At 39.9% G+C, this 23051-nt stretch overlaps 4 protein-coding genes across 9 annotated transcripts; 2 read left to right on the forward strand and 2 right to left on the reverse strand.

The window, feature by feature from the left end:
- The first annotated feature begins 2436 nt into the window (after positions 1 to 2436).
- Positions 2437 to 4538, forward strand: LOC129756565 (tyrosine--tRNA ligase, cytoplasmic). The gene is made up of 3 exons (XM_055753472.1): positions 2437 to 2585; positions 2648 to 4105; positions 4170 to 4538. The coding sequence occupies exons 2-3, from the start codon at positions 2657 to 2659 to the stop codon at positions 4296 to 4298; spliced, it is 1578 nt and encodes a 525-aa protein (XP_055609447.1). The 5' UTR covers positions 2437 to 2585; positions 2648 to 2656; the 3' UTR covers positions 4299 to 4538.
- Positions 4539 to 4847: 309 nt separating this feature from the next.
- LOC129756566 (10 kDa heat shock protein, mitochondrial-like) lies at positions 4848 to 6850 on the reverse strand. The gene is made up of 2 exons (XM_055753473.1): positions 6686 to 6850; positions 4848 to 5839 (listed from the first exon to the last, which is right to left on the reverse strand). The coding sequence occupies exons 1-2, from the start codon at positions 6686 to 6688 to the stop codon at positions 5540 to 5542; spliced, it is 303 nt and encodes a 100-aa protein (XP_055609448.1). The 5' UTR covers positions 6689 to 6850; the 3' UTR covers positions 4848 to 5539.
- A 1205-nt stretch (positions 6851 to 8055) lies between these two features.
- Positions 8056 to 9922, forward strand: LOC129755385 (zinc finger protein 1 homolog). Its single transcript, XM_055751835.1, has 3 exons — positions 8056 to 8263; positions 8523 to 9417; positions 9488 to 9922. Exons 1-3 carry the CDS (start codon positions 8156 to 8158, stop codon positions 9799 to 9801), a joined length of 1317 nt encoding a protein of 438 aa, XP_055607810.1. The 5' UTR covers positions 8056 to 8155; the 3' UTR covers positions 9802 to 9922.
- A 478-nt stretch (positions 9923 to 10400) lies between these two features.
- Positions 10401 to 17070, reverse strand: LOC129756914 (uncharacterized). 6 transcript variants are annotated; one of them, XR_008739570.1, is made up of 5 exons: positions 16536 to 17070; positions 11580 to 16478; positions 11461 to 11525; positions 11324 to 11397; positions 10401 to 11264 (listed from the first exon to the last, which is right to left on the reverse strand). XR_008739570.1 is itself a non-coding variant. In XM_055753970.1 (5 exons), the coding sequence occupies exon 5, from the start codon at positions 16381 to 16383 to the stop codon at positions 11761 to 11763; it is 4623 nt and encodes a 1540-aa protein (XP_055609945.1). In that variant the 5' UTR covers positions 16384 to 16478; positions 16536 to 16610; positions 16670 to 16743; positions 16807 to 16871; positions 16926 to 17070; the 3' UTR covers positions 10401 to 11760. The 6 variants fall into 6 exon arrangements, 2 of the variants coding, with proteins under 2 accessions (XP_055609945.1, XP_055609944.1); XM_055753970.1 differs by having other exon boundaries at positions 10401 to 16478; positions 16536 to 16610; positions 16670 to 16743; positions 16807 to 16871; positions 16926 to 17070; XR_008739567.1 differs by having other exon boundaries at positions 10401 to 11397.
- Positions 17071 to 23051: the final 5981 nt, after the last annotated feature.

Below are 23051 nucleotides of genomic sequence, written 5' to 3' on the forward strand. Positions count from 1 at the left end.
TGAGCAAAAAGGTAGATTCTACCGTTTTTTCCGTTCACTGACTAAAAGGGTATATCGTACCCTGCTTGGCTGGATCATCAATAAAAATAAACAAAAACAAAACTTATTAAAAATTTGATACTTATTAAAGATAGACGGGGACTTTGGCCTTTCAACTTTTATTTTGGGAATCCATGACCGTGTATTGAAAAAAAAAATATTGTTGGGGCAAGACTACTGCGATATCCTTTCCCTATACTCGTGGAAATCCGGTTTTGCTCTTTTTTTTATTTGTTTGCGCATATATTACACGACTTATTATACCGTATTCGTTTTCACCACCCGAAAGTTTTGCACCATCCACGCTGAAAACGAGCATGAATCGAGTTTTGCACTCTCCTTTGTAGGTGTGCGTGAAATCGGCAGTGTCAACAAAAAACATCAAGCTGTCAAAAATCCATTACAGCTGGTATTTTGTTTTCGTTTTACTTCGAAAATTGAAATGAAATTTACTTTAGTTGATCATTGTCTTTTAAACAATATGAAAATTTTAGCATGAATTTATGTATTATGTTGAATTGTTAAGATTTCAGATTTATTTTGCTTAGTAGATTCGCCTCTGGCTCTGATGAACTGCAATACCGGCTGATTCTGGGCGGTCTATGTTTGCTGCTGCTAGACTGCAGTTACCCCAGCTTGAAGGTTCCGGTATTTTGAACGTTTATTTCTCGCAAATCCTTCGTTCGAGTACCTATTTCCATTTAAGATTACAAAAAAAAAATCTTGGGTGCGGGTGTAGTATCGAACTACCGTTTTTGGAGGGCAACGGGTGGGAATCCGGGAATTGGCGCAACCGAGCATCGTCACTCTAAGGCACAGCTCGAAGCTTGCTGCTAGTAGAGTAGCTTCGATGCAGCTGAACGCTTCTTGCTGTGAAGACCAACTTATAGAACCCTCCCGAACAAAAATACTTTTCGGTTTGGGCGATTCCACCAGATCTTTGGGTTGGCCTTTTTGCACTCTGATTTGCTGCTCTTTTTCGGCATCGCCTGGAACCGATTGCAGCAAGCCTTCTGGACACATTTCTTCTTGGGAGCGTTGTTTGCTTTGGAACGTGCCATCCAGGTGAAATTCTCTGCCTCTGTTGGAAACGACACTGGTATTGAATCCGGAACAAGTTTCCGTTCTTCGGGATAAAAAGAGAAAAAACATCTCGAACGCAATTTTTGCGGTATAGAAATAAACCAACCAGCTGATATTTGTTTACATCGGGAAGCACGTGTTTTCAAAATTCATGATAGTATTGGTGAGAGCGCAAGCAACACCAAATATTTTCAGAGTGTTCCACCGTCCACTTTATGGTGCACTACCAGTGCACTACTTATCGTGAAAACGAGCATGAAAACGATAAAAAGTGCACTACCGGTAGTGCACCGGTGCACCACCACTTGAAAACGAATTCTCTATTAGGCTTACCGGATAAAACTCCTGCTTCTTTTCGGTGACCTTCTCCACGTTTTTCCGCTCCATCATGGCCGCTGGATCCTCCTGTATTGGTAAGCACATTCATGCCTTTCTCCGTTCTCCGGGGGTTAGTTGTATGACAATTAAGTTTTAAGGAATGATTGGTGAAATATTAATGCATATAAGCAAGATTGCTAACAGACCATATCCATTAAGTAATTTACACCTTTTCACACTTTTTTTTTTTTTTTCCGGGAGTTTAACAGCATGCTGTCATTCTTCCCTACACTTTTTCACACAGCTCTATTCAGGTACATTTCACCTCGCATCTTTCTTGTGTTAACCTTCTTATAGGTGAATAATTCACAATTATTGTACCTTTTTTCAGCTTGATTCAGGTAAATTTTATCTAGCTACGAGTTGCACCTCGAAGAGGTAAAAGTTATCTTTTTGGTTTTCACGAGCGTTTACCTTACTACCTCAGTAAATTCTATCTTTTAATATTTTTTTCCGTTTCGGTTTTTACCGATCAAGTATTATTAGCGAAATATTGCAATATTTACCTTTATCGATTGATCATATAAATCACCAAGTGTTCGGCACATTTTACTGAATGTTCTTCAATTGTTACAGAACCCGAGGAATATTTTCACTTTTAACCTAACAACCGGTTCGATGAAAGTTTGGTATATTAGAAGCTGTTGAAACAAATCAATATGAACATAAAACATACATTGTTGGTTTCTGTGGGTACTTTAGTTCAAAAGAATAACGTTGTGTGATAAAACATGTGATTAGTTAGCATTGAACTTTCAATTTTTTGCAACTATTCTTATTCTTTCTATTAAAAAAATCATAATTTACTCAAGTGTTGAAAATTTTATTTTAAGTTTATCGGAAAATTTAATTTAAAGTCCTATCCGTTATATCTGTGGTTAAGCCTTTTCACACCATCGGAGCACCCCCCAACCAAAACATGTGACTTTGACAGTCAAATTTCCAAAATTATCTCGCATGCCTCGCTGTGTCCGTATTACTGCGTGGCCGATCAGCAGCATCTGCATCGTCCTGTTTCACAATTTTAGTGATAAATTTCAGGACCGGTTTAAATCTTGTTTCTAAGCTCCTGTCCCTTCACCCAGGTAAGTGTTTGTTTTTCAATTCAACTTTATTACAAATTTATTAATGGTCCACTCATCAATAGTGATCAAACATGACTGCTCTAACATGGGAGGAAAAGGAACAACTCATCGGCCGGAATCTGCAGGAGATTCTGGGCCAGGACAATATGCGAACCATATTGAAGGAGCGAGACTTGAAGATTTACTGGGGCACGGCAACGACGGGTAAACCGCATATTGCCTACTTCGTGCCGATGTCCAAGGTGGCCGATTTCCTGAAAGCTGGTTGCGAGGTGACGATCCTGTTTGCCGATCTGCATGCCTATTTGGACAACATGAAGGCACCGTGGACGCTGCTGCAGGAACGTACCAAGTATTACGAAGCGGTAATAAAGGCGATGCTCACTTCGCTGGGCGTTCCTTTGGAAAAGTTAAAGTTTGTCAGGGGGACAGACTATCAGCTTTCGAAGGAGTATACCCTGGATGTTTATAAACTATCTTCGGTGGTAACTCAGCATGATGCCAAGAAGGCTGGTGCAGAGGTGGTTAAGCAAGTGGAACATCCTTTGCTGTCCGGTATTTTGTATCCTGGGTTGCAAGCTTTGGACGAAGAATACTTGAAGGTGGATGCCCAATTTGGAGGAGTAGATCAACGAAAGATTTTTACTTTTGCGGAAAAGTATTTACCTGCATTGGGCTACGCCAAGAGGATTCATTTGATGAACCCTATGATTCCCGGATTAGCCGGTGGCAAAATGTCTTCCAGTGAGGAGGATTCTAAAATCGATCTGCTGGACAGTGCAGCTAAGGTGAAGTCGAAAATCAAGAAAGCTTTCTGTGAACCAGGAAACATCGAGGATAATGGTTTGCTGAAATTCGTCAAGCATGTCATCTACCCAATGTTTAAAAGCGGCGAGGGTTTCGAAATCAAGCGGAAAGCTGAGTTTGGAGGTGACAAACTGTTTGAAAAGTATGAAGACTTGGAAACTTACTTCGCATCTCAGGAATTGCACCCTGGTGATTTGAAGGCTGCAGTAGAAATCTACATCAACAGGTTGCTGGAGCCGATTAGAAAAGCTTTCGATGATGACTTCCATAAGCAACTTACTGAACGTGCTTATCCTACGGCAGGTGCAGGGAACAAAAAAGGTGGAGCTGCTCAAGCTACCGGTGATAATACCCCAGATAAGGTGGAGCTTACCGTTGGTCAAATCGTGGAGGCCGTCAAACATCCTGATGCCGACACTCTGTGTGTTCTAACCGTTGATATTGGAAATGAGCAGAAAAAATCCATTGTAAGCAATCTGATGGCTTACTTTTCGCTGGACAACCTCAAGGGAAAATCTGTGGTGACGGTCACCAATATGAAATCGTCCAAAATGCGCGGAGTCGAAAGTGAGGGTCTGGTACTTTGTGCTTTCAATCAGGACAAATACGAGCCACTGGCGGTCCCCGAAGGAACAAAAATTGGAGAGAGAATCATCGTGGAAGGTTTCGACAACACCAAGGCCGAGGTTGCCCAGTTGAATCCTAAAAAGAAGGTACGTTGTAAATCTTAGGTTTTTGCAAACAGCTTAAACTTAAATTCGATAATCTTTTTAACAGGTTTGGGACAAAATTCAAGCCGAACTTAAAACCAACAGCGATGGCGAAGCACTTTGGAAAGAATTTTCTCTGCTAACCCTTAATGGCGATAGGGTTTCCAGCACTCTCAAGGAGTGCAATATCAAGTAAAACATCTGTCGCTCTCAAAACTACTGGATATTGATGTTGCATATTTCGCCGATGCTTGATGAAATTTGGCTTAGGAAAAATGATCAGTCGTTATTTATGTTTCGATAATTAAATATTAAAGTTGTGCAGTTTTTGTAACCATTTCATCATTCAGTTGCATTTTTTTAAACATTCGTTTCTTCCAGAGATTTATCGCAGCGCGAATGCAGCGTAATAAACGGAACAAAACTCAGCAATAAACGTTTTTCCTTTTCAAAGAAATTTTCTCATCTTTATTTATTTTATGTTGCATTTTGGAGCTGTCGACTTAATATTACACATTCAAATAAGTACCGACAATTTTTGGGATAGGACGTCGATGAGACCATCTTCAAGAAAGAAAATTTGTTTTCGTCTTTATAAAAAAAAAATGAAACCGTGAAGGGTAAAGAACAAAAGGCTGATGTTTTAAATTGACGTTCAAAAGTTGGATTATAAAATCGTTTGCGTGGAAACTAATCTATACTAAAATATGGAGGTGTCATCATCGACATTCTATAACAAACATCGTTATGCTTTTGGTAATCTTGGCTTTTTATTCAACATAAAATAAACCTATAGAATCGTACTCCTTATCGCTATCACTGGTTTCCATATAAGCACAAATAACGCACGCATACCTTAGCAATTATGTCTGGCTAACTCTTCAATATTCTCTGTATGTCATCGGAAAGATGGAACCCTCAAAATCGGTACCCTAGCAATAATACGCGAAACTGAGAGAAAAACCAACCGATCGCATATACACTCGATCATGTAAGGAGCAGCAAAGTTTGACCCAACTTTGGTGATCCACATAATCGAATTTGACTTTCGCTTCTAACGGTTTCTAACATCGTTGAGGATGAGTTAATTAAATGCAAATACGAAGTTATTACCACCGAATCGAAAAACCACATTTACTCGGAACAAATATTTGCTTGTCTTTGCATTTTTGTTTGCATACGCTCTTTTTGTCCAACAAAAGAGATATTCTGCTATTTCGAAAAAAAAGAAACCTAAATCCTAAACTCGGTTAGTTGTAGACTATGTGTTTGGGATTGATATATATGCCTAAAAGTAATTGTGTGGAAGAAGTGAGTTTCGATTGCTTAACTCGGAACCGTAAACTATTACAGATTAATCGCAACCGATTCTCCCTTCTTCGACGGGTGCCGGACACGGATCTGCTTTCGCTGTAGTTCCGTGACCCCTTGTTGATCCTATTGTACTTTGGCGAGAATGTCCGACTCGCGGAACAGATGGTACTCTTTGCTGTCGCCGAGGTCTACCTTGGTTCCGCCGTACTCGGGCAGAAGCACCTTATCGCCGGCGCTCACTCCCAGCGGGACATGCTGACCGGTGGTAGCGTTTCGTGCTCCCGGACCAACGGCTATGATGGTGCCCTCCAGCACCTTGGACTGGGCCTTCTCCGGGATGACGATGCCACCCTTCGTTTTCGTCAGTGCTTCGGCACGCTGAACCAGGACACGGTCCAGCAGGGGAATCAGTCGCTTTGTGGCCTGGTGGAACATTGATAATGCATGATTATGAGATTGATTTATGTTTATAAAGCTCTACATAGAGCTCTTGGTCTTGTTCACAGGGTCAAGGTTTAAACCAAATTGTAAAAAAAAATCACAAAATAAGTTATAACTGGTCCATGATGAAGATTTAATTTAATTTATTGATGTCCTTAACCTGAACCAATAGTTAATTGTAACCGACAGGCTGCGTTAAAGTTAATAAAGTCAAAGATAGATTAGAAAATTAACGGTACATCGATTTTTTATTGATATAATTCAATACCTTAAATAATTTTTTTTTTTTTTTTTTTTTTTTTTTTTTTTTTTTTTTTTTTTTTTTTTTTTTTTTTTTTTTTTTTTTTTTTTTTACTTATACTTATTTTGGCATCTTGTGTTGAATATGACTATCAGTTGTACCTCTTGTATCAGCCAATGCAAGATGTGTGTAGTCACCCCATGCTATGCTATGCTATGCTATAATTCAATACCTTAAATAAATATGTAAAATCCAACAATTCAAAATTTTGTATCTCCTTTCATCATATCAAATCTGTGTTGCCCTAACCTCAAAAATTTTCCAGCCAGATTGTTGTCAAGTCAGATCTTTCTAGAAACATGAACACCGGGCTGGTGTTACGTAAGCATGTTTAACCAGTTATATTAATACATGAATTAAAAACGCTAATGTTAGCAAAACTAACAACAAAAGATTATTTCAAATGTTATTTAAACTGGAGTCCGCGGTTAAAACCATGCATTGAAACAGATTCGCAAAAAATTGCATCATATTTGATAACAGAATTTTTAACAAGAAAAATCTCATATAAAAATGTAAAAACTTACCATTGTTTCAAAAATTTATTGTAGGAAGCAGTTAAAAAACGAAAGACGTCGCCGACAGAATTCAACACCTTTTAAGCGAGGATAAAATCCTGAGAAAATCTCCAAAATTTTCTAGCACTCGGAAATCACGACCACGCCGCTTGAACAACAAATTTTGAATGAACCGGAATGAACTTCCAAAGGGAAAAGGTTTCCCTTTTTGGCCTTTTTGCGATGAATTTCAGCTGAAGTCAAAAAGGGAACTTCGTAGAACACGCTAGAATAATTAATGTCAATTTCTAGGTTTAAGTGAACCCAAACTTATTGTTCATTGAGATTTGTGGATCATTGAAAACCTCTAAGTTTCGATTTCTGACTTTCAAAAATTACCTATTCGTCATTTCGAGGTCATATAATCGTAGAAGATTTATGTCTTTTCTATTATTTTCGTCATTTAAGGTACTTGTTTCATTTCTATTAAAACTCGGCGTTATTTGTAAAATTTAAATTTCATTTTCCTTGTTTGTATTTTTAAAATTTTTAAAGAGCACACTAGTGGAAAATTACGACCCCCCTAATGAAAACTTAAGTTTTTAACTTTCATAACTTACAAGTAAGATCTCAAACATTCCATAATATCTGAGATTTCAAAAAACGACCGGTTCTATAAAGTCGATTTTGGTCCAAAACATTGTTTTTATTTGCTTGTCCTGCTATAGAGAACGGTTGAAACCATTATGGACCGTCTTGCCAAAACATTAACAACATCAGATATCAATAATGTTATCTATTATACATTTTAAAATCATTTGGCATCAAATAAAATCTAATTTCCTGATTTCCGTAACTGAACTTTTAGCCCTTTGAGGCACTTCTAAATTAAGTCTCAGAGAGCTAAAATTTTGCGCAGGTCGCTTTTTCAGGCCAATCAAGAAAATGTCGGTCGGGTTTTGTAATCTCGGAATGGCCATTTTGGCTGCCACCCTTATGGGCATACAAAATCCACTCTTTCTTATATTGAGATGGTTCTAAATGTCAGCGAGTTCGGCATTCATTTTAAACACAGTTTTCTTGATATCCTCATACCAATATCTTATATTTTTCAATGAATAAACTCTGACAGATTGCAATATAACTTTACATCTGTTAATATTAAGGATGTACCACGAGATGTACCAACATAATGAAAACCAATTTAGTTGAATGGCAATGTAGTCTCTAATCGAATCGCATAATTAATTGGCAAACGTTTCTTCAATGCACAGGTCAAAATCACATTTTTAATTCTTTTAGCTCATCTCAGATTTGTGTGCTAGACGCACCAATTTAAACCTTCATCCGCGTAGTGTTTTTCCGAAATAATTTGAACACCAAATCGTGATTAAATATTTTGAGTGCAATTTGTGTAAACAAGCAAAACGAAAGGCGATTGGTCAAATATTTTGTGAAAGTTATTCGGTGAAAAACGGTCCCAAAACCGCAGATATCTACATGAACACTTCGTGTGTGGCATGCCGGAGCAGCGGGGCTGGCATGGTGGCCATTTATCAGCACCCCAATGGCCTGGATCACATGTTTAATTCCGTCACTGGAATCGAGGTAAGAAATGCATGTTGCTCTCAAGAGTCAAGAGTGGTCGGTCACAAACAATGTCTCGTAAAGAAAAAAAAAACAGTTGAAAGTTATTTATATTTTTAAATTAATTAATTATTTAATTAAATTTAATAAATTAAAAATAAAACTCAACTCTCGGTTTTGCACATATAGAACTAGATAGTTTATGATGTTTGTGACCTGATCTTGTTATTCGACTTTTGGACAAGTTAAACTAGCTTCATTCAACTAACTTATACTACAGGTCGAAGAAGCAGACTTTCTATGCATTCCTTGTTACGATGATCTCAAATCGGCACACGTTTTTAAACAAAAGTGCATCAAAAATAACATTCTCAGGGTAAGCAAACCGTCAACGAGTTCAAAGAATACAAGCAAGAATTTTGAACAGGAAGATAAAATCGGAGAATCGAACAGCGCTGATGCAACCGAAGATGCACCCAAGGTGTCCACGACTTCAACGGGAGATTTGGCCGAGCTGAATGAAGTTAGCAGATTGTTCTCTGAGGAGGAAGTAGAAGAACATGAGGAGGAGGAAGAAGAAGAGTTGGAGGAAATAGAGATTATTCATGAAGATGAAGTAACGATTGAGGAGTCCCAAATTATGGAAGATCACACGGCACAAGAGAATGACGAAATTGAGGATTCCTGTAATGAGTTCGATGAGACTGATTTGGACCTAGACACTGAAGGCGTTGCAGACCGTATCAAAATTGAGCCAACGACCATTTATGAAGAGGAAGTAAAAATATCCAGCAGAAATTCTCAGCCTAGGAAGCCTCGTCGTCAAACAGACTCTACAGATGAAAACGAACTGCTGACCCCGGGGATGCTTGCAACTTTACCCGCGGTACATAGTTTAATGTGCGAATTTTGCTTCCGAGAATTTTCGGATTCGAAAAAGAAAATTGAACATGAAAATGGTCATGCATTGGAAACGAAACCCTACAAATGTTTTAACTGTCCGGGCGAGTTCAAAGATAAACCCGGTCTCCGGAGCCACATCCGTATACATTCACAGTTTAAGCGGTTCAAGTGCCAGTACTGTGAACGGCGCTTCCACTCCAGAGGAAACCTCAACACTCACGAGAAAACACATGCTGGCATCAAACCACATCTTTGTCCACATTGCGGGAAAGGTAAACGTTCAAACTTTGGAAATTTTCAAAATCCTAATCATAACACTCAATATTGTTCCAACCATTTAAGGTTTTACCGAAGCTGGAAATCTGAAAACGCACATCGGCTACCATACTGGGGAGAAATCGTATTCGTGTTCTAGGTGTTCCAAGACATTTCGTACCCACTATTCGCGGGCAGTGCATGAGCGCACCCACCGGAACGACCGGCCCCACCGGTGTGATCAGTGCGAGAAAGCTTTCTACACGGCGGCCAAGCTGATCATTCATCAGAGGGTGCACACGGGCGAACGGCCGTACAGGTGTTCGGTTTGTCCGGCCAAGTTTGCCGATAGCAGTGGATTGGCACGGCACTCGAAGCGACATGCAACGGTGGCTAGCTGAACTACCTTCACGAAAATTCGTACGACTGCCAAGTACCAGTGAGCTGAACAGAATGCATGAAAAAATGGTATACCTATTAATCACAACGGATTAAAAGTTTATTCGAAGAAATAAAATTTATGCTTACATATTCCTAAAAAAGTTTTTTTACCCTTTATTGCATGACTTTTTAAATTAAAGTAACGGTTGTTGATTCAATGAAATAATAACATTTTAATTCGAATAACACAACTCAACGGTTTGAAGTAGTTATTTTGAGTATTACAAAAGTTATACACTGGCCCTTATTCTGCGCCTCGAGTGACGTGACGATAGTAGAGTCACCCAAGTCACTCTATTCCAGCAGTCGGTTTAGGTGAGGATTGTCACTTCGGATGAACTTAGTGAGTTCTTATCCTATTCTCGTAGTCACCGTGGGTGAGAATCGTCGCATTCGGGTGACGATTTTAGGTGACAATTGTCGGTACCTTTTCAGGTGGTGACGAGATGGAAATGAAATGAAAAATTACGAAAATTACAGTAAACCGCAGTTGTTAGTTGTTAGAAATCAATCAAAAAATATATCCAGCATGTTTTAAAGCTTTCAATTATCTATCAATTTTTAAACGACGAAAATTTCTTTTTATAAACGTGTTGGAGTTGAGGGGTTTTTTAGGGATTTCTGCTCAATTTGGCTGAATTAAATTTCAAACTGTTTGTTACCGATAAGTTTTTTTTGTAACATCTTTATTTGGTTCATACCTTTACGATTTAAGGTGACAATTGGCGGTACCTTCTAGGTGATGACGAGTAAGAAAAAAAAAGAAATATAACGAAAATTACTGTAAAGCGGAGTTGTTAGAAATTCAATCGAAATGGTAGGTTGCAAAGAATCAGTTATAAATTCAATTTAAAACCGAATTGTGGGTTCAGAATTAACTTGAATTGCTGAATTGAAACGGCAATCGGATCTGACAATCAACAAAAAAAAATTATGGTTAAAAAGTGAGAATTGCCGGTATGGTTTCCGGTAATGACGAGGTAGAAACTTAATCAAATTTTCGCATCCACTACAAACTGCCAACCAATGCTGCCCTCTGGTGCTGCTGCAGCCTTGTTGACTTCGATACCAGTGCTCGGCATTCCATAATCCCTATGCTCTATTGGCGACTGGGCTGTGGGCTTATGATTTCCGGCATGTCACGGTGATAACCTCAGGGAAAGCACCTAGATCGGCAGCACCAACTGAAAACAAAAAAAATCACGTTAATCGCTTATATCGTGTAATTTGTGTAATGACACTGTGGGAAATAAAAACTGTTCCGTAGTACGTTGTATGCGAACGAACTCGACTGTAAATACATTTATTATTAAATGATGATAATGTAAACAATCTCTTATTAACTTACAAATAAGTTTCGCCGTTTACCCTAAGCTCTAGCTCTGGCAACCCTAAACCGTCGGATATCACCGGCTATTTGAAGCTAATGGACGAAAATCATATTTATCTTCGGGTAATTGAAAAGTACACTTGCGTACTTACGCTTTTTCTTTCCTACCGCTCTAATTGAGCTCAACCCGGTACACCTAACCGGAACAACCGAACGGTCACTCAAACTATTAAAGGAAATACAATATTTTAGTGGCAAATTGCGCAGTAAGGAATTTCTATAACCCAACCTCTTCCGACTCACAAACCCGCGAGCACTCAAATCACGCGCAACTTTCCAAATAGCTTCCACCTACTATAAAAAATACTTTAAAGGATGAGCGGAACAACTATAGTAATCAATACATACGGCTTTCTCTAAAAACTATTCACTAAAAACTAACTAACTGCCAGGTCAAGAAAAAACGTGTCGCAGTTTTGATCAATTTTCTAACAATGACAATTCCTTTTCGGCGCCAACGCGTTGACGTTTGTCCGATCCCGTACCAAGGTTGCCAGTTGTGCTAACACCCCAACCCGTAACGTCGTAGTCAATCGACTTTACTATCCTCCTGCACGTCCAACAGAGCAACCTTTACCGCTGGTCTTTGAAGAATAGATCCGTCGCGGGTATCCACGTCGACCTTGTGAACTTGTCCGTCTCGTCCTGGATAAGTCTTCACCACTTTACCTCGAAGCCATCCGTTGCGCACGGACTCGTCTACGATGACCACTAGATCGCCGACCTTCAGCGGCTGCATTTCCGCTAACCATTTCGTCCTGCAGGCTATAGTAGGTAGATAAGCTTGCACCCAGCGCTTCCGAAACTGGTTCGTTAAGTGTTGAATAACCTTCCAGTTTGGTCGAAGAGGCGCAGCGTCGTCGATTGGTACCCTTGGTGGTTTGCTGTCTTCACCGGAACTTAGCCAAAGGAAATGATTTGGAGTCAGCACTTTTTCCTTGGGATCCTCCAGCGGCACGAACGTCAGCGAATGGGAGTTGACTATCAATTTTGCTTCCGAGAGCAATGTTCGCAGTCCTTCATCGTCTAGCCTTTGATGGTGCGCCTTCTCCGAACTGGCTCTCATCCGGGGAATGTAGTAACGTAGCTTGTACTCGATCAGCACCGTCTCGATATTGGCATGGTAAAATCGCAGGATCAAAGAAGTGATGACATTATGATCTTTTGGTACTATCACAGGATTTCGCACGTCTAACGAATAATGAGCCGCTTGAGGGTCGATTCCGCTCGCCATCCGAAGAACACCGGACTCATCGATCATCGGCGTTAGCTTCGCTAGGACACTTCCCTTGCCGATACGCTTCCACTGCTTCGATGAAGGCTCAGAACTGCTTCTAAGCGCCTTAATTTCTCCTGCAAACACCTGTCGCTGCACAGCTCGCCAAATGGCTGTGTCCGCCGACACATAATCATCACGATTCAGACCACCACAGGACTCACTAGATTCCACAGGATCCCGTTTGAAGCGCTTAAAGCGGTGCGCAAAATGATACAGGTTAGCAATTCGGTTGAGTAGACCACCACACCGCGAGCAATTTTCCATGTTAACTACAAAATTATCTCCAGTAGTCACCCCAACCCGTTTCAGAACGTGTTTGGAGTGCGACTGCCAACTAGGTATCTCAAAACCAGCTGATCGGTTGACCAGACTCACTTCCAAAGCCAGTTTCGTTGCCTCTTCAATGGCACAGCTCGCAAGGAAATCGTCAACATATGTGTTGTCAACAATTGCTTTAGCAGCTTCCGGATAACGATCTTTATTTTCCTGGGCGTTTCCATTCTTAGCAAACTGTGCTGAACACGGGGAGCACGTTGCCCCGAACGTTGCGACGTCCATGTACACGTTGAGCGCAGCTTCTGAATTCTCCTGATACAAAAATCGTTGTGCGTTTCTATCTGCCGGACGAATAATCAACTGGAACAACTGCCTTATGTCCCCAGCGATGATATACTGTTTCTGTCGGAATTGGCAGAGGACAGATAGAAGGGGCTTCACCAAATCCGGCCCTTTCAAAAGCTGGGAGTTCAGAGAGGTTCCTCCATACGTAGCCGCAGCATCCCAGACTACACGCACCTTCGTTGGCTTGCGCGGATGTCGCACTGCGCTGATTGGCAGGTACCAAATCTTTCTGTCGTCACTGTTGCGGAGCTCGTCTGACGTCGCTTTGTGAACGTACCCCTTCTGTAGATAATCGTTGATTTGTTTGTCAATATTAGTTTTCAGTTCGGGATCTTTCAGCAAGCGCCTTTCAAAACAACCGTGTCGACGTACTGCCATGCTAAAGTTGTTCGGAAAAACCGGCTCATCGCTTTTCCAAAGCAATCCAGTTTGGAACTTTCCGGATGGTGTACGAACTGTCGTCTCTTCGAGCAATCTTCTGGCCCGTCGATCTTCATCGGATTCGGGCGGATTCAATCCGGATATCGCCAGGTTTTCGAATTCAAAATACTGCTGGACCATTTCATGGAGCTCGCGGCTATTGGAGCACTCGCAGACGTGAACATAAGCACTACCTATCGTCTCAGGTGCTCGTCTTCCACCGAATATTGCCCATCCGAGGCGAAATTTAGCAGCAACAGGTTCTCCTCCGGATCTTTCCCTCTTCTTCAAAGCTAAGTTGAGCTGGGCATTATCGACACCGATAAGAATTCGTGGCACGGCCGTCCGGTAGCTGCTGATGGGAAGTCCACTCAGATGGGGGAATTGGTTCGAGAGACTCTCATAATCCAGGCTCTGCTTCGGTAATTCCAAGCTCTCAACGGTTCTTACGTTCGCCAGCTGATGGATGCGATTGTTCGAAGCACCCGAGATACCTATCTCGACCTTACGAGAGTTACTTTCACTTCTCGTGACGTTACTAGTCCACTGCAAGCAAAGCGGAATTCTTTCGCCCACCAAGCCCAGTTCGTCGATAAGTTCGTCTTCGACCAGCGTCAGGTCGGATCCGTCATCCAGAAAAGCAAATGTGGACACCGACTTCCCGTTCGCGTGAAGAGTCACGGGAAGTATTTTGAAGAAAGTGGTGCCTTGCTGGTGTTGATGATGGGCAGTTACCGATACCGAAGATTCCGATCCTTGACTCTTGAGAGTCGAACAACTTCCTGGATGTAGCAGTTTATGGTGGGGCTCAGGGCATCCATTGATCCCGCAAGGCTGCTTGTTTCGGCAAGGCCACCTTCCATGCGGCGCCAGACAACGCTTACACATATCCGTTTCACTGATGAACCTCAGCTTCTCTTCGAGCGGCAACGTTTCGAACTGCTTACAAGTTCGGACTCTGTGCGTTGTACTTTTGCACATCAGGCACGGCTTTAGCACCGGAGTAACTTTCGAAGCCGGTGGTCCAGGCGCTGAGGACACGGAGGCGGAATGTGCGTTCAAATAAACTGGCTTCTCCTTTCTCACAACACCTTTTGTGGCTTTTTCATTCAGACCAACATCCGACGTCAATTTCACCTTGCATGCCGCTGTTCGATAAGCCGACACAAACGCACAGAAATCGCCAAGCGATGGTTCCGGAAGAGCTGCTAACTTCATACCCCATTGTAGCTGCAAGTCGGGTGGAAGCTTCGCAACAAGCTCTGCCAGCAATAGTGGATTGTCCAAATGGGTGTTCAGTTTCGCTGACTGCATGTACGTCACCATGTTGCGTACCTCTCTGCCGAACGTCACAAGCGTCTCCAATTTCGTCACAGACGGCTGAGCGGTTTTCCGGATCTTGGATAGCAGACAGTATACAATTTGGTCTGGCCTTCCACACTCGGCTCGTAGGATGTCGATAATTTCCGGGATTGCATCCGGCAGCGTTAGAATATTCTGAACCTTTTCGCGAGCGCTACCAACAAGACTTTTCTGTAGCCTAGCAAGGTTCTCGTCGGGTTGTATGCCACACATGGCCGTTGTCGATTCAAATGCACTCAAGAACATGGGCCACTCGAGTGGGTCCCCGGAAAACTTGGGGAGGTCTCTAGAGACAACTTGACGCGCCGCCAGTTGCTGTGGCGTAATCATGCGACCTGTAGCATGAGGAAATCCTTTACCCAAATCTGCTGACACTGTTGGTGGAACTGTAGGCGGGTGCTGCTCGGATGCTTGCCAAGCACACGGCTGTACATTCAAACCAAAGTTCGGATGCCTGACTGGGTTGTTGATAAAGACTCCTCCCTGAGGGTGCGCAAACTGATAATCAGCACCAGATGACGGCATGTCAGGAATATTTGGAAAATACATCGTCCCGTAGGGGTTATTCATCACTGGAAATCCAGGGAACTGCGACGAGCTCGGCGGTGGCAATGTTAGCGGATTCACTGGTACAGGTGGAACTGGATTCTGAGCCACTGGCGGAAAACGTGGATTCGAATCAAGATAATTGCTCCTTGGGCCCGGTGCTATAGCTGGGGGAGGATTTCTTACTGGAATCTCTGCTTGTTTTGGCGCAGTGCTTGGTTGAATCTGTTGACCTGATTGAATTATTGCTTGCATTCTTTGCCGCTCCTCTCGCTGTTGGATGGCGGGATGTGGGTTCGCACTTGGAGCCACTGTCTCGGGTTTCTGCTGGACTGGGGTAGAAGTATGCACGAATCCGCATTGTTGTTCCACCCAACCGGCGATACTTCGATGACTTTTTCCTCCTACGCTACGATCACATCCTTCATTGAGCTCTTCCAAAGCTATTTCTGCTTCTAGCTGCTGCTTTCTAGCAAGAAATTCGCGATCCCGTTCCGCTTTTTGATCCTCCAAATCCTTTTGCTCTTTCAGGTGCCTCAAACGAAGATGAGCAATAGCATTGACTGAGACGACTGATCCGGCATTCGAATTAGACGAGGATTGAAGTCTTCCGAAATTTCGATCGTCCTGTCTCCCACTAATTGGACCGGTGGTATTATCATTACGTTCAGCGGCGCGAGCTGAAGCGAATGTTGTGCGTGCTTCGGGCGAGTTTATGTTGCCGGTTTGAGTCAAATTAACTGCGTTGTGACTAGCTACGCATCTGCAGCAGAGCCAGCTGCGATCGGCTATGGTAGCCGTAACACCGGCGCATCCATAATGTTGCCATTGCGAACATTCGTCACAAGCGACCATGCTCTGCGCTGAATCCGGGCGGCGACATGTCACGCAGCTGTACAGCTCTCCGGTAGGGCCTTCCATCATCGGTTCCAGGTTTAGGTTGCTCGTTGCAGCTTTATTTTCGAGATTTGTGGGAAATAAAAACTGTTCCGTAGTACGTTGTATGCGAACGAACTCGACTGTAAATACATTTATTATTAAATGATGATAATGTAAACAATCTCTTATTAACTTACAAATAAGTTTCGCCGTTTACCCTAAGCTCTAGCTCTGGCAACCCTAAACCGTCGGATATCACCGGCTATTTGAAGCTAATGGACGAAAATCATATTTATCTTCGGGTAATTGAAAAGTACACTTGCGTACTTACGCTTTTTCTTTCCTACCGCTCTAATTGAGCTCAACCCGGTACACCTAACCGGAACAACCGAACGGTCACTCAAACTATTAAAGGAAATACAATATTTTAGTGGCAAATTGCGCAGTAAGGAATTTCTATAACCCAACCTCTTCCGACTCACAAACCCGCGAGCACTCAAATCACGCGCAACTTTCCAAATAGCTTCCACCTACTATAAAAAATACTTTAAAGGATGAGCGGAACAACTATAGTAATCAATACATACGGCTTTCTCTAAAAACTATTCACTAAAAACTAACTAACTGCCAGGTCAAGAAAAAACGTGTCGCAGTTTTGATCAATTTTCTAACAATGACAATTCCTTTTCGGCGCCAACGCGTTGACGTTTGTCCGATCCCGTACCAAGGTTGCCAGTTGTGCTAACAGACACAAATTCCGGAAGCTGTTCTGGCCAAGGGGCTGAAAGAGAAGGAAATTTCCGAACTGACATTTCAGTACCGCACTGACGTTTTGGTACCAAAATGCCATTGAAATCAAAGGGGAACTGACGTTCTGGTTCCAAAAAGTCGGTACGGTCAGTTTGTATGTGATTTGACAGTTGCTTCAGTCCTTTGGTTCTGGCCAAGCGGTATACAAAAGAAAAATCACCTTACTTACTTGAATCCGCCTGTTGGACACCTGTTGGTTGCAGCAGCAGCTGTCGATTGTTATTTGTTCCTTCTTGTTGGAGTTTCCGGTTTCAGCTTTCTCCACTTAGGACGCACAAAAATGCCCGTTTTTTCTCTTAAGTTGCTTGCTGTCACCTTATGACTCGTTGGTGGCCTTTTGCGAACCGGAATTATCACTAACCGCTTTAAAAATCAGTTTGGAAAACTCGAAGCGCGAACGAAAACAAATCAATACAGAACAAATTCTACCATTGTGTTCATTCAGTCACTCACCTCTGTCACTTCACCCACATCGACTCCGGGAATAAGGTGACAAAACTCACGGTGACTCCGAGGTGAGGTGACAAGCGTCACGTCACGCGCGGCGCAGAATAAGGGCCACTATCAAATTTGAAAAATAACTTTTGATCATTTCAATACGATTTTGAAAGTTTCTTCCAAACCTTGTTTATTGGGTGCAGGATTGAGATTAAGCAAATTGTTAGAATTTGCAAATCTGAAGAAATAAAAGCGATTTTCCAAAAACTACTTTTTTTTTGTAGCGTTTAAATAGCTGTGGGAAGCTGACGCTGAAAATGAAATGTGGGTAGAGGGGTCAGGGAAATAAAAGTTTAGAGTAGGCAGCTTAGAATAATAAACGATCTTGAGACGTTGGTTATACCATCCTGCACTTCCTCAAGTCCACTTCGGATGAATATGAACTGAAAGCAGAACAAGATAGTGAAATAACCCCTCATGATACCAGTTGGAGGAAATATGTTGGCGGTTTGAGACAGGTCGCTTACTTTATCCCAACGAATCTAACTACAGTATTTATATATAATTTAAAACAATAAAATAAAATGGAACGCTCTCACCATGTTATAGAACTCTATGTTCAGCTGTTGATAAAATCCTTGGGATGAGAGCCATATGTTGCGAAACCATCTTAGGGGTCCTTTGATGTTAGGTGATGGCTTGAAGTTTACTCGAGTTATTTCAAACTCGACGTCCCGGGTCATCGTATAACCAATTGATTTGGCGGTAGTGGCAGTAATGCATGCATACATGAAAAACAAAAGAAAAGAGAAAAAAGAAAGAAAAAAAAGGATTTTAGTTCATATAATCTTTTAATATATAAAAAGAAGCCCAGTTCAAACTAATAGCTCGAATGAATAGGAGAAGTAATCTACATTATTCCTATCACAGAATCACACATCACAGAATCATGCAAATTCATCAAAATATGGATACAAGAGCCTATTTTATCGTTTGAGCATCGCCCTACCCTTACCCGCCTCAAACAGTTGCCTACGTTTGAATAAGATTTTAAAATGATTAAGACTGTTTGTTTGTAACTTGAACTAAAACACTATAAAAACAACACAGGAGACAGATATGTTTCACAAACATAAAAACACGAAATACCATCATGTCACCATCTACCGCCCAGTTAAGCGGTTTTTCAACTTCAAACATGTGTAATAAAAAAACGACGGAAGATTTTTATTCGCTTTCTTTTCCAATACATCTTAAAACTGCTCTACTTTAAATAAAAAATTTAGTGGAATGCGAAAAATGTACGCTTTTAAAAATAATTAACTAAACGTTGAGGTGTTCAACTGGCCCTATTACCGCCCACTCGACTTTTTTGGGTATCGATAATGTTTTCTTAAGGAAAAACTATCTAACAACACGGAAACTGTTCTTTTTAATATTGTCCATGTAACGAGCTGTCAAAACCATATTTTAGATCTTGAGAGAATACATTTTGTGAAATCTTTCCCGCAAATTTTGTACAAATTTTAACAAAGTGCGTTGACTGGCAAAATGATGATTCCCGGCAAACAGCCTCAAGTAATCGGTTACTTTCAGCGATAAAACATCATTTTCTAACGTAATCAAACTAAATGCTTCTTACAATTTACACTTTTGACACAATACATGCGTTAAAAACAAAGAAATTGTGCGTGACCGGTAATTAGGAACCCACACTTTTTTTTATACACCAATTACCGCCCATCACTAAACGCTTCAAAAAACAACAACTATTGAAAAAATCGAAAATTTTCCGATGCAAATCTATTCTACAAAAATCAAACTATCGTTTGAAGTCGATTGTAGGACAAATAGGTACTATTTAGTAAACAAAACCCCTTTTTCCCCTAGGAGCACAGTTATGCTTAGTTTGCTAACAGGCGTCGAATTCAATAATTTGACCGGAAACGAAAAACCAAATATTTTATTTCTGGCTATAGTTAGCATAATTAAGTGATGATTTTTCAGTGAAATGGTCGAACAATGATGCCGACACAGAACACAGGTCTTATTTTTGGAGAAAAAATTCGTTTTTTCGAAATACACACAAAAGGGTGATTTTGGGCGGTAAATGGTGTCTGGGCGGTGAATGGTGACTTGATGGTATCATGTCCATCCAATTAGCCCCCAGTGATTGAAAAAAGCTAGATTTAAGAATAATCCCTCGTAATTCATAAACCGCAAATACACATCCACTGGAGCATTGGATAGGAGAATGGTATTTAAATGTGTTAACCCACTCCTTTCCAACTGTTTGAATATACCTGAAAAAAAAGAACCCAACCTCCGAATGATCAGAAAAAAAAGAAATAAAAAAGAACAAACACAGAACAAATTTATAAGACACGAAACTTACTAAATAACAATAAAGATAAATTCAAAAATGAATAAATAAACAAAACAAACAAAGAAAAACACTTATAACATAGTAAATAAATGATAAAAATTAAAAAAAATAAGAATCAAATTTTGAAAGAGAAAAAATAATGAAAAAAAAATTAATGACAAAAAAACTAAATTGAAAGAGAAAGAAAACAACAACAAAATATATGAATAAATAAAAATGAAAAAAAAATAAAAAAAAATAAAAATAGATTAATAAAAAAAAATTTAAAAAAAATGAAAATAAAAACAAAAAAAAATTGTCTCATCCTTTTTCCGGGCTTAACACCGGCAGCAACGGTTCTCAGTATTTCTTTGTTTTCCTATTCTTTACTCAAAGAATATACAAATAGAATTCCAAAATGAGTAAAATAATAATCGATCTATTAATCTTAAATAAATTATACTGACAAACTACACTACGGAAAACAAGTCAGCTAAGAACCATTCCAGGCGGATTTGATTTTCCAAAAACTACTTTTTCAAATAATAAATAAGTTTGATTTTCACAATTTTTCCACATGCTTTGTTCAATATCTCACAGATACATTAAAATATCGTAAGAGCAAGTTCACTGATGTTAGGAAAAAGTGGTATAGATTTTGACATTTTGAAAATTTTACCATGCAAAAATGTTTTCAAGATCTTTGGGCGTTGTATTTTTTTACAGCCCTGTTTCTATTTCAGCCGTATGTGATACAACTATTGCTATTTTTGCATCACAGCATGCGAAAATGCAACACGTGTTGTAGAGAAACTTGAAGGGCCACAGACCTTGAAAATGTTTTTTCATGGCAAAATTTTCAAAATGTGCAAAAAGTGACAACATTTCTACCACTTTTTCCCAACACCAGTGAACTTGCTCGAATATAAATACCAGGGGCTAATTTCTTTTAATCTCCTGAATATTTTTTGTGAATATGTACAGTAAAAAACATAAACAATGTTCGAGTACTACATCGAAATCGCCTACTGGACTGAAAGAAGAAAAACAAACCTGCAAATGACTGGAATGTCGCTAGTAAAAAAGCGTCGCTAGTCCTACATTACTGTCGCTATTCGGTTTGGTGCTATACACATAATACATCACTCAAAAATTTCCACGTATTTTCGAGATATTTGGATTTAATATGTTTTAAAACAACACTATGCATAAGAGGGTTAATACACACATATCACTTTCTTTAAATCGTGTTTTTTTTTCATGAAATAGGTCGAATTTGCCCCGGAAATCAGTGTGATTATTTGGTATTTTTTGTATGGTCAAATCAATGAGATTTTTAATGGCTCCAGAAAAATGTCTCTGGAGCCACTATTGTATGGAAAACAATATATACAAGCTCAATGTTGTAGTAAGGCTTATTCGTTTACAAGGTGGAGTTTATCTGTTGTATTTTGTGCCATTATAGAAAAAAAATAGCAAAACGCCATTTATTCAGAAAACTACTAAAGACGGAAGCACAATTACGTGTCGGTAAAATTGCGAATTCAAGAAAATGAATGTTGGTTAATCGCCGCCATATATTGTTGTTGAATTTTATCCACGTTTTACGGCGAATTTTACAAATTAAAAAACGTTTTTAATAATTGTCTAGACGTTTCAAGCTACTCTGACATTCGCTTTTCTTCAGTGGACACTAAAATATACTTATTTAAAATTACGAAATAAAACTTCTATTACAATTTTTGTTTTAGACTTATAAGCTACTGGCTTTCGTTTATATTAATTTGTTCTGGCCCAGTTTGTTTTGTTTTGCGTTTACATTTTTGTGTCAGTGTCTGTCAAGGCCGGATTAAAGGGGGGGCAAAAGGGGCAATTGCCCCGGGCCCCCCGGCTCAGGAGGGCCCCCCGAGGGAAAAAAGTTTTAACATTACTTTAATTATTTTAAGAAATGAAATCACCGTGAGTTTGTTTTATGAAATTAATTTGCGGCTTTATCGGTGAGGGTTAAAGAGTTGAAATGAAAGACGGATAGAATAACAGAAGAAAATTCTAAGGTGGTCAAAAGAGCGAAGAGCATTTGAAATAGAAGCTTGACCACATACTAAATTCTTTGTCCCACACCAATTAACTGTATTGAAGAATTCTACTACAAATTCATGAAAAGAAATCACAACTAAAAAATCGGAATGAAAACTTGAAATAAATAAACTAAAGGGCCCCCGTGAAATAATATCTAGAGATTAGTTTTTGTCTTAAAAAAGTGTAGGGCCCCCTAGAGTAAGCAGTGAAGGAGCTCTCCCACATTTGGCGAGCTGATAATATCAAAATCTTCTGGATAAAACCGAATTCGAAAAAAAATTAAGAAGATTATGAAGCAAAACACCTCAAATTTTCATTTTTTATCGAAACATACCAGCTACGATATTCGGTACAGAACAGGTAAAATAAAGAAGAAAACATCTCTTCATTTTCCTAACATTCAAACGTCTTGCACAACAATAATGTTTGTTGTTACGTTCAGTTTCCAAGTTATGGTTTACTGCACTAAAATAGTAGCTAATTTCGCTTTATGATAAACATTTCAGAATTTTACCCGGGCAGTATAAGGGTTTATACCGCAAATTATAATAAATTTTCACCTTTCAATCATTATTATTGAAATTTTCAATGGTTTATAATTCTAAACCCTTTTCCCTCCCTATTTTTGAAAGTTAAATCTTTAAAAAAAACTGCAATTGCTTAAATTGGTCCAATCGACAGTACAGGGTTTCTTTATTGAATTTCCATCCCAATTTTTTTCTTAGTCTTGAAATTTGTATTGGAAAATTTTCAACTGATTTAACCAAAATTTTATCATATAGGGGAAAGTTGGGTAAGACGGACACAGCGGGTAAAACGGACACTTTCGATATCTTGAAAATTACAATGATTGGCAAAAATCTAATGATGGGAATATGTTCGCCTAAGTGTATCAAAACTTTCGAGGCCCTTTGTTTATTTATAGCAAGCAAGGTATCATAATTGTAAACAAAACAAACAAAATCTTTGGGGATCCATTATTTGATGCAATTTTCTCTCCTCATTTAATAGTTCATAACAC

Source organism: Uranotaenia lowii, chromosome 3, assembly GCF_029784155.1.
Source record: "Uranotaenia lowii strain MFRU-FL chromosome 3, ASM2978415v1, whole genome shotgun sequence".
NCBI lineage: Eukaryota > Metazoa > Arthropoda > Insecta > Diptera > Culicidae > Uranotaenia > Uranotaenia lowii.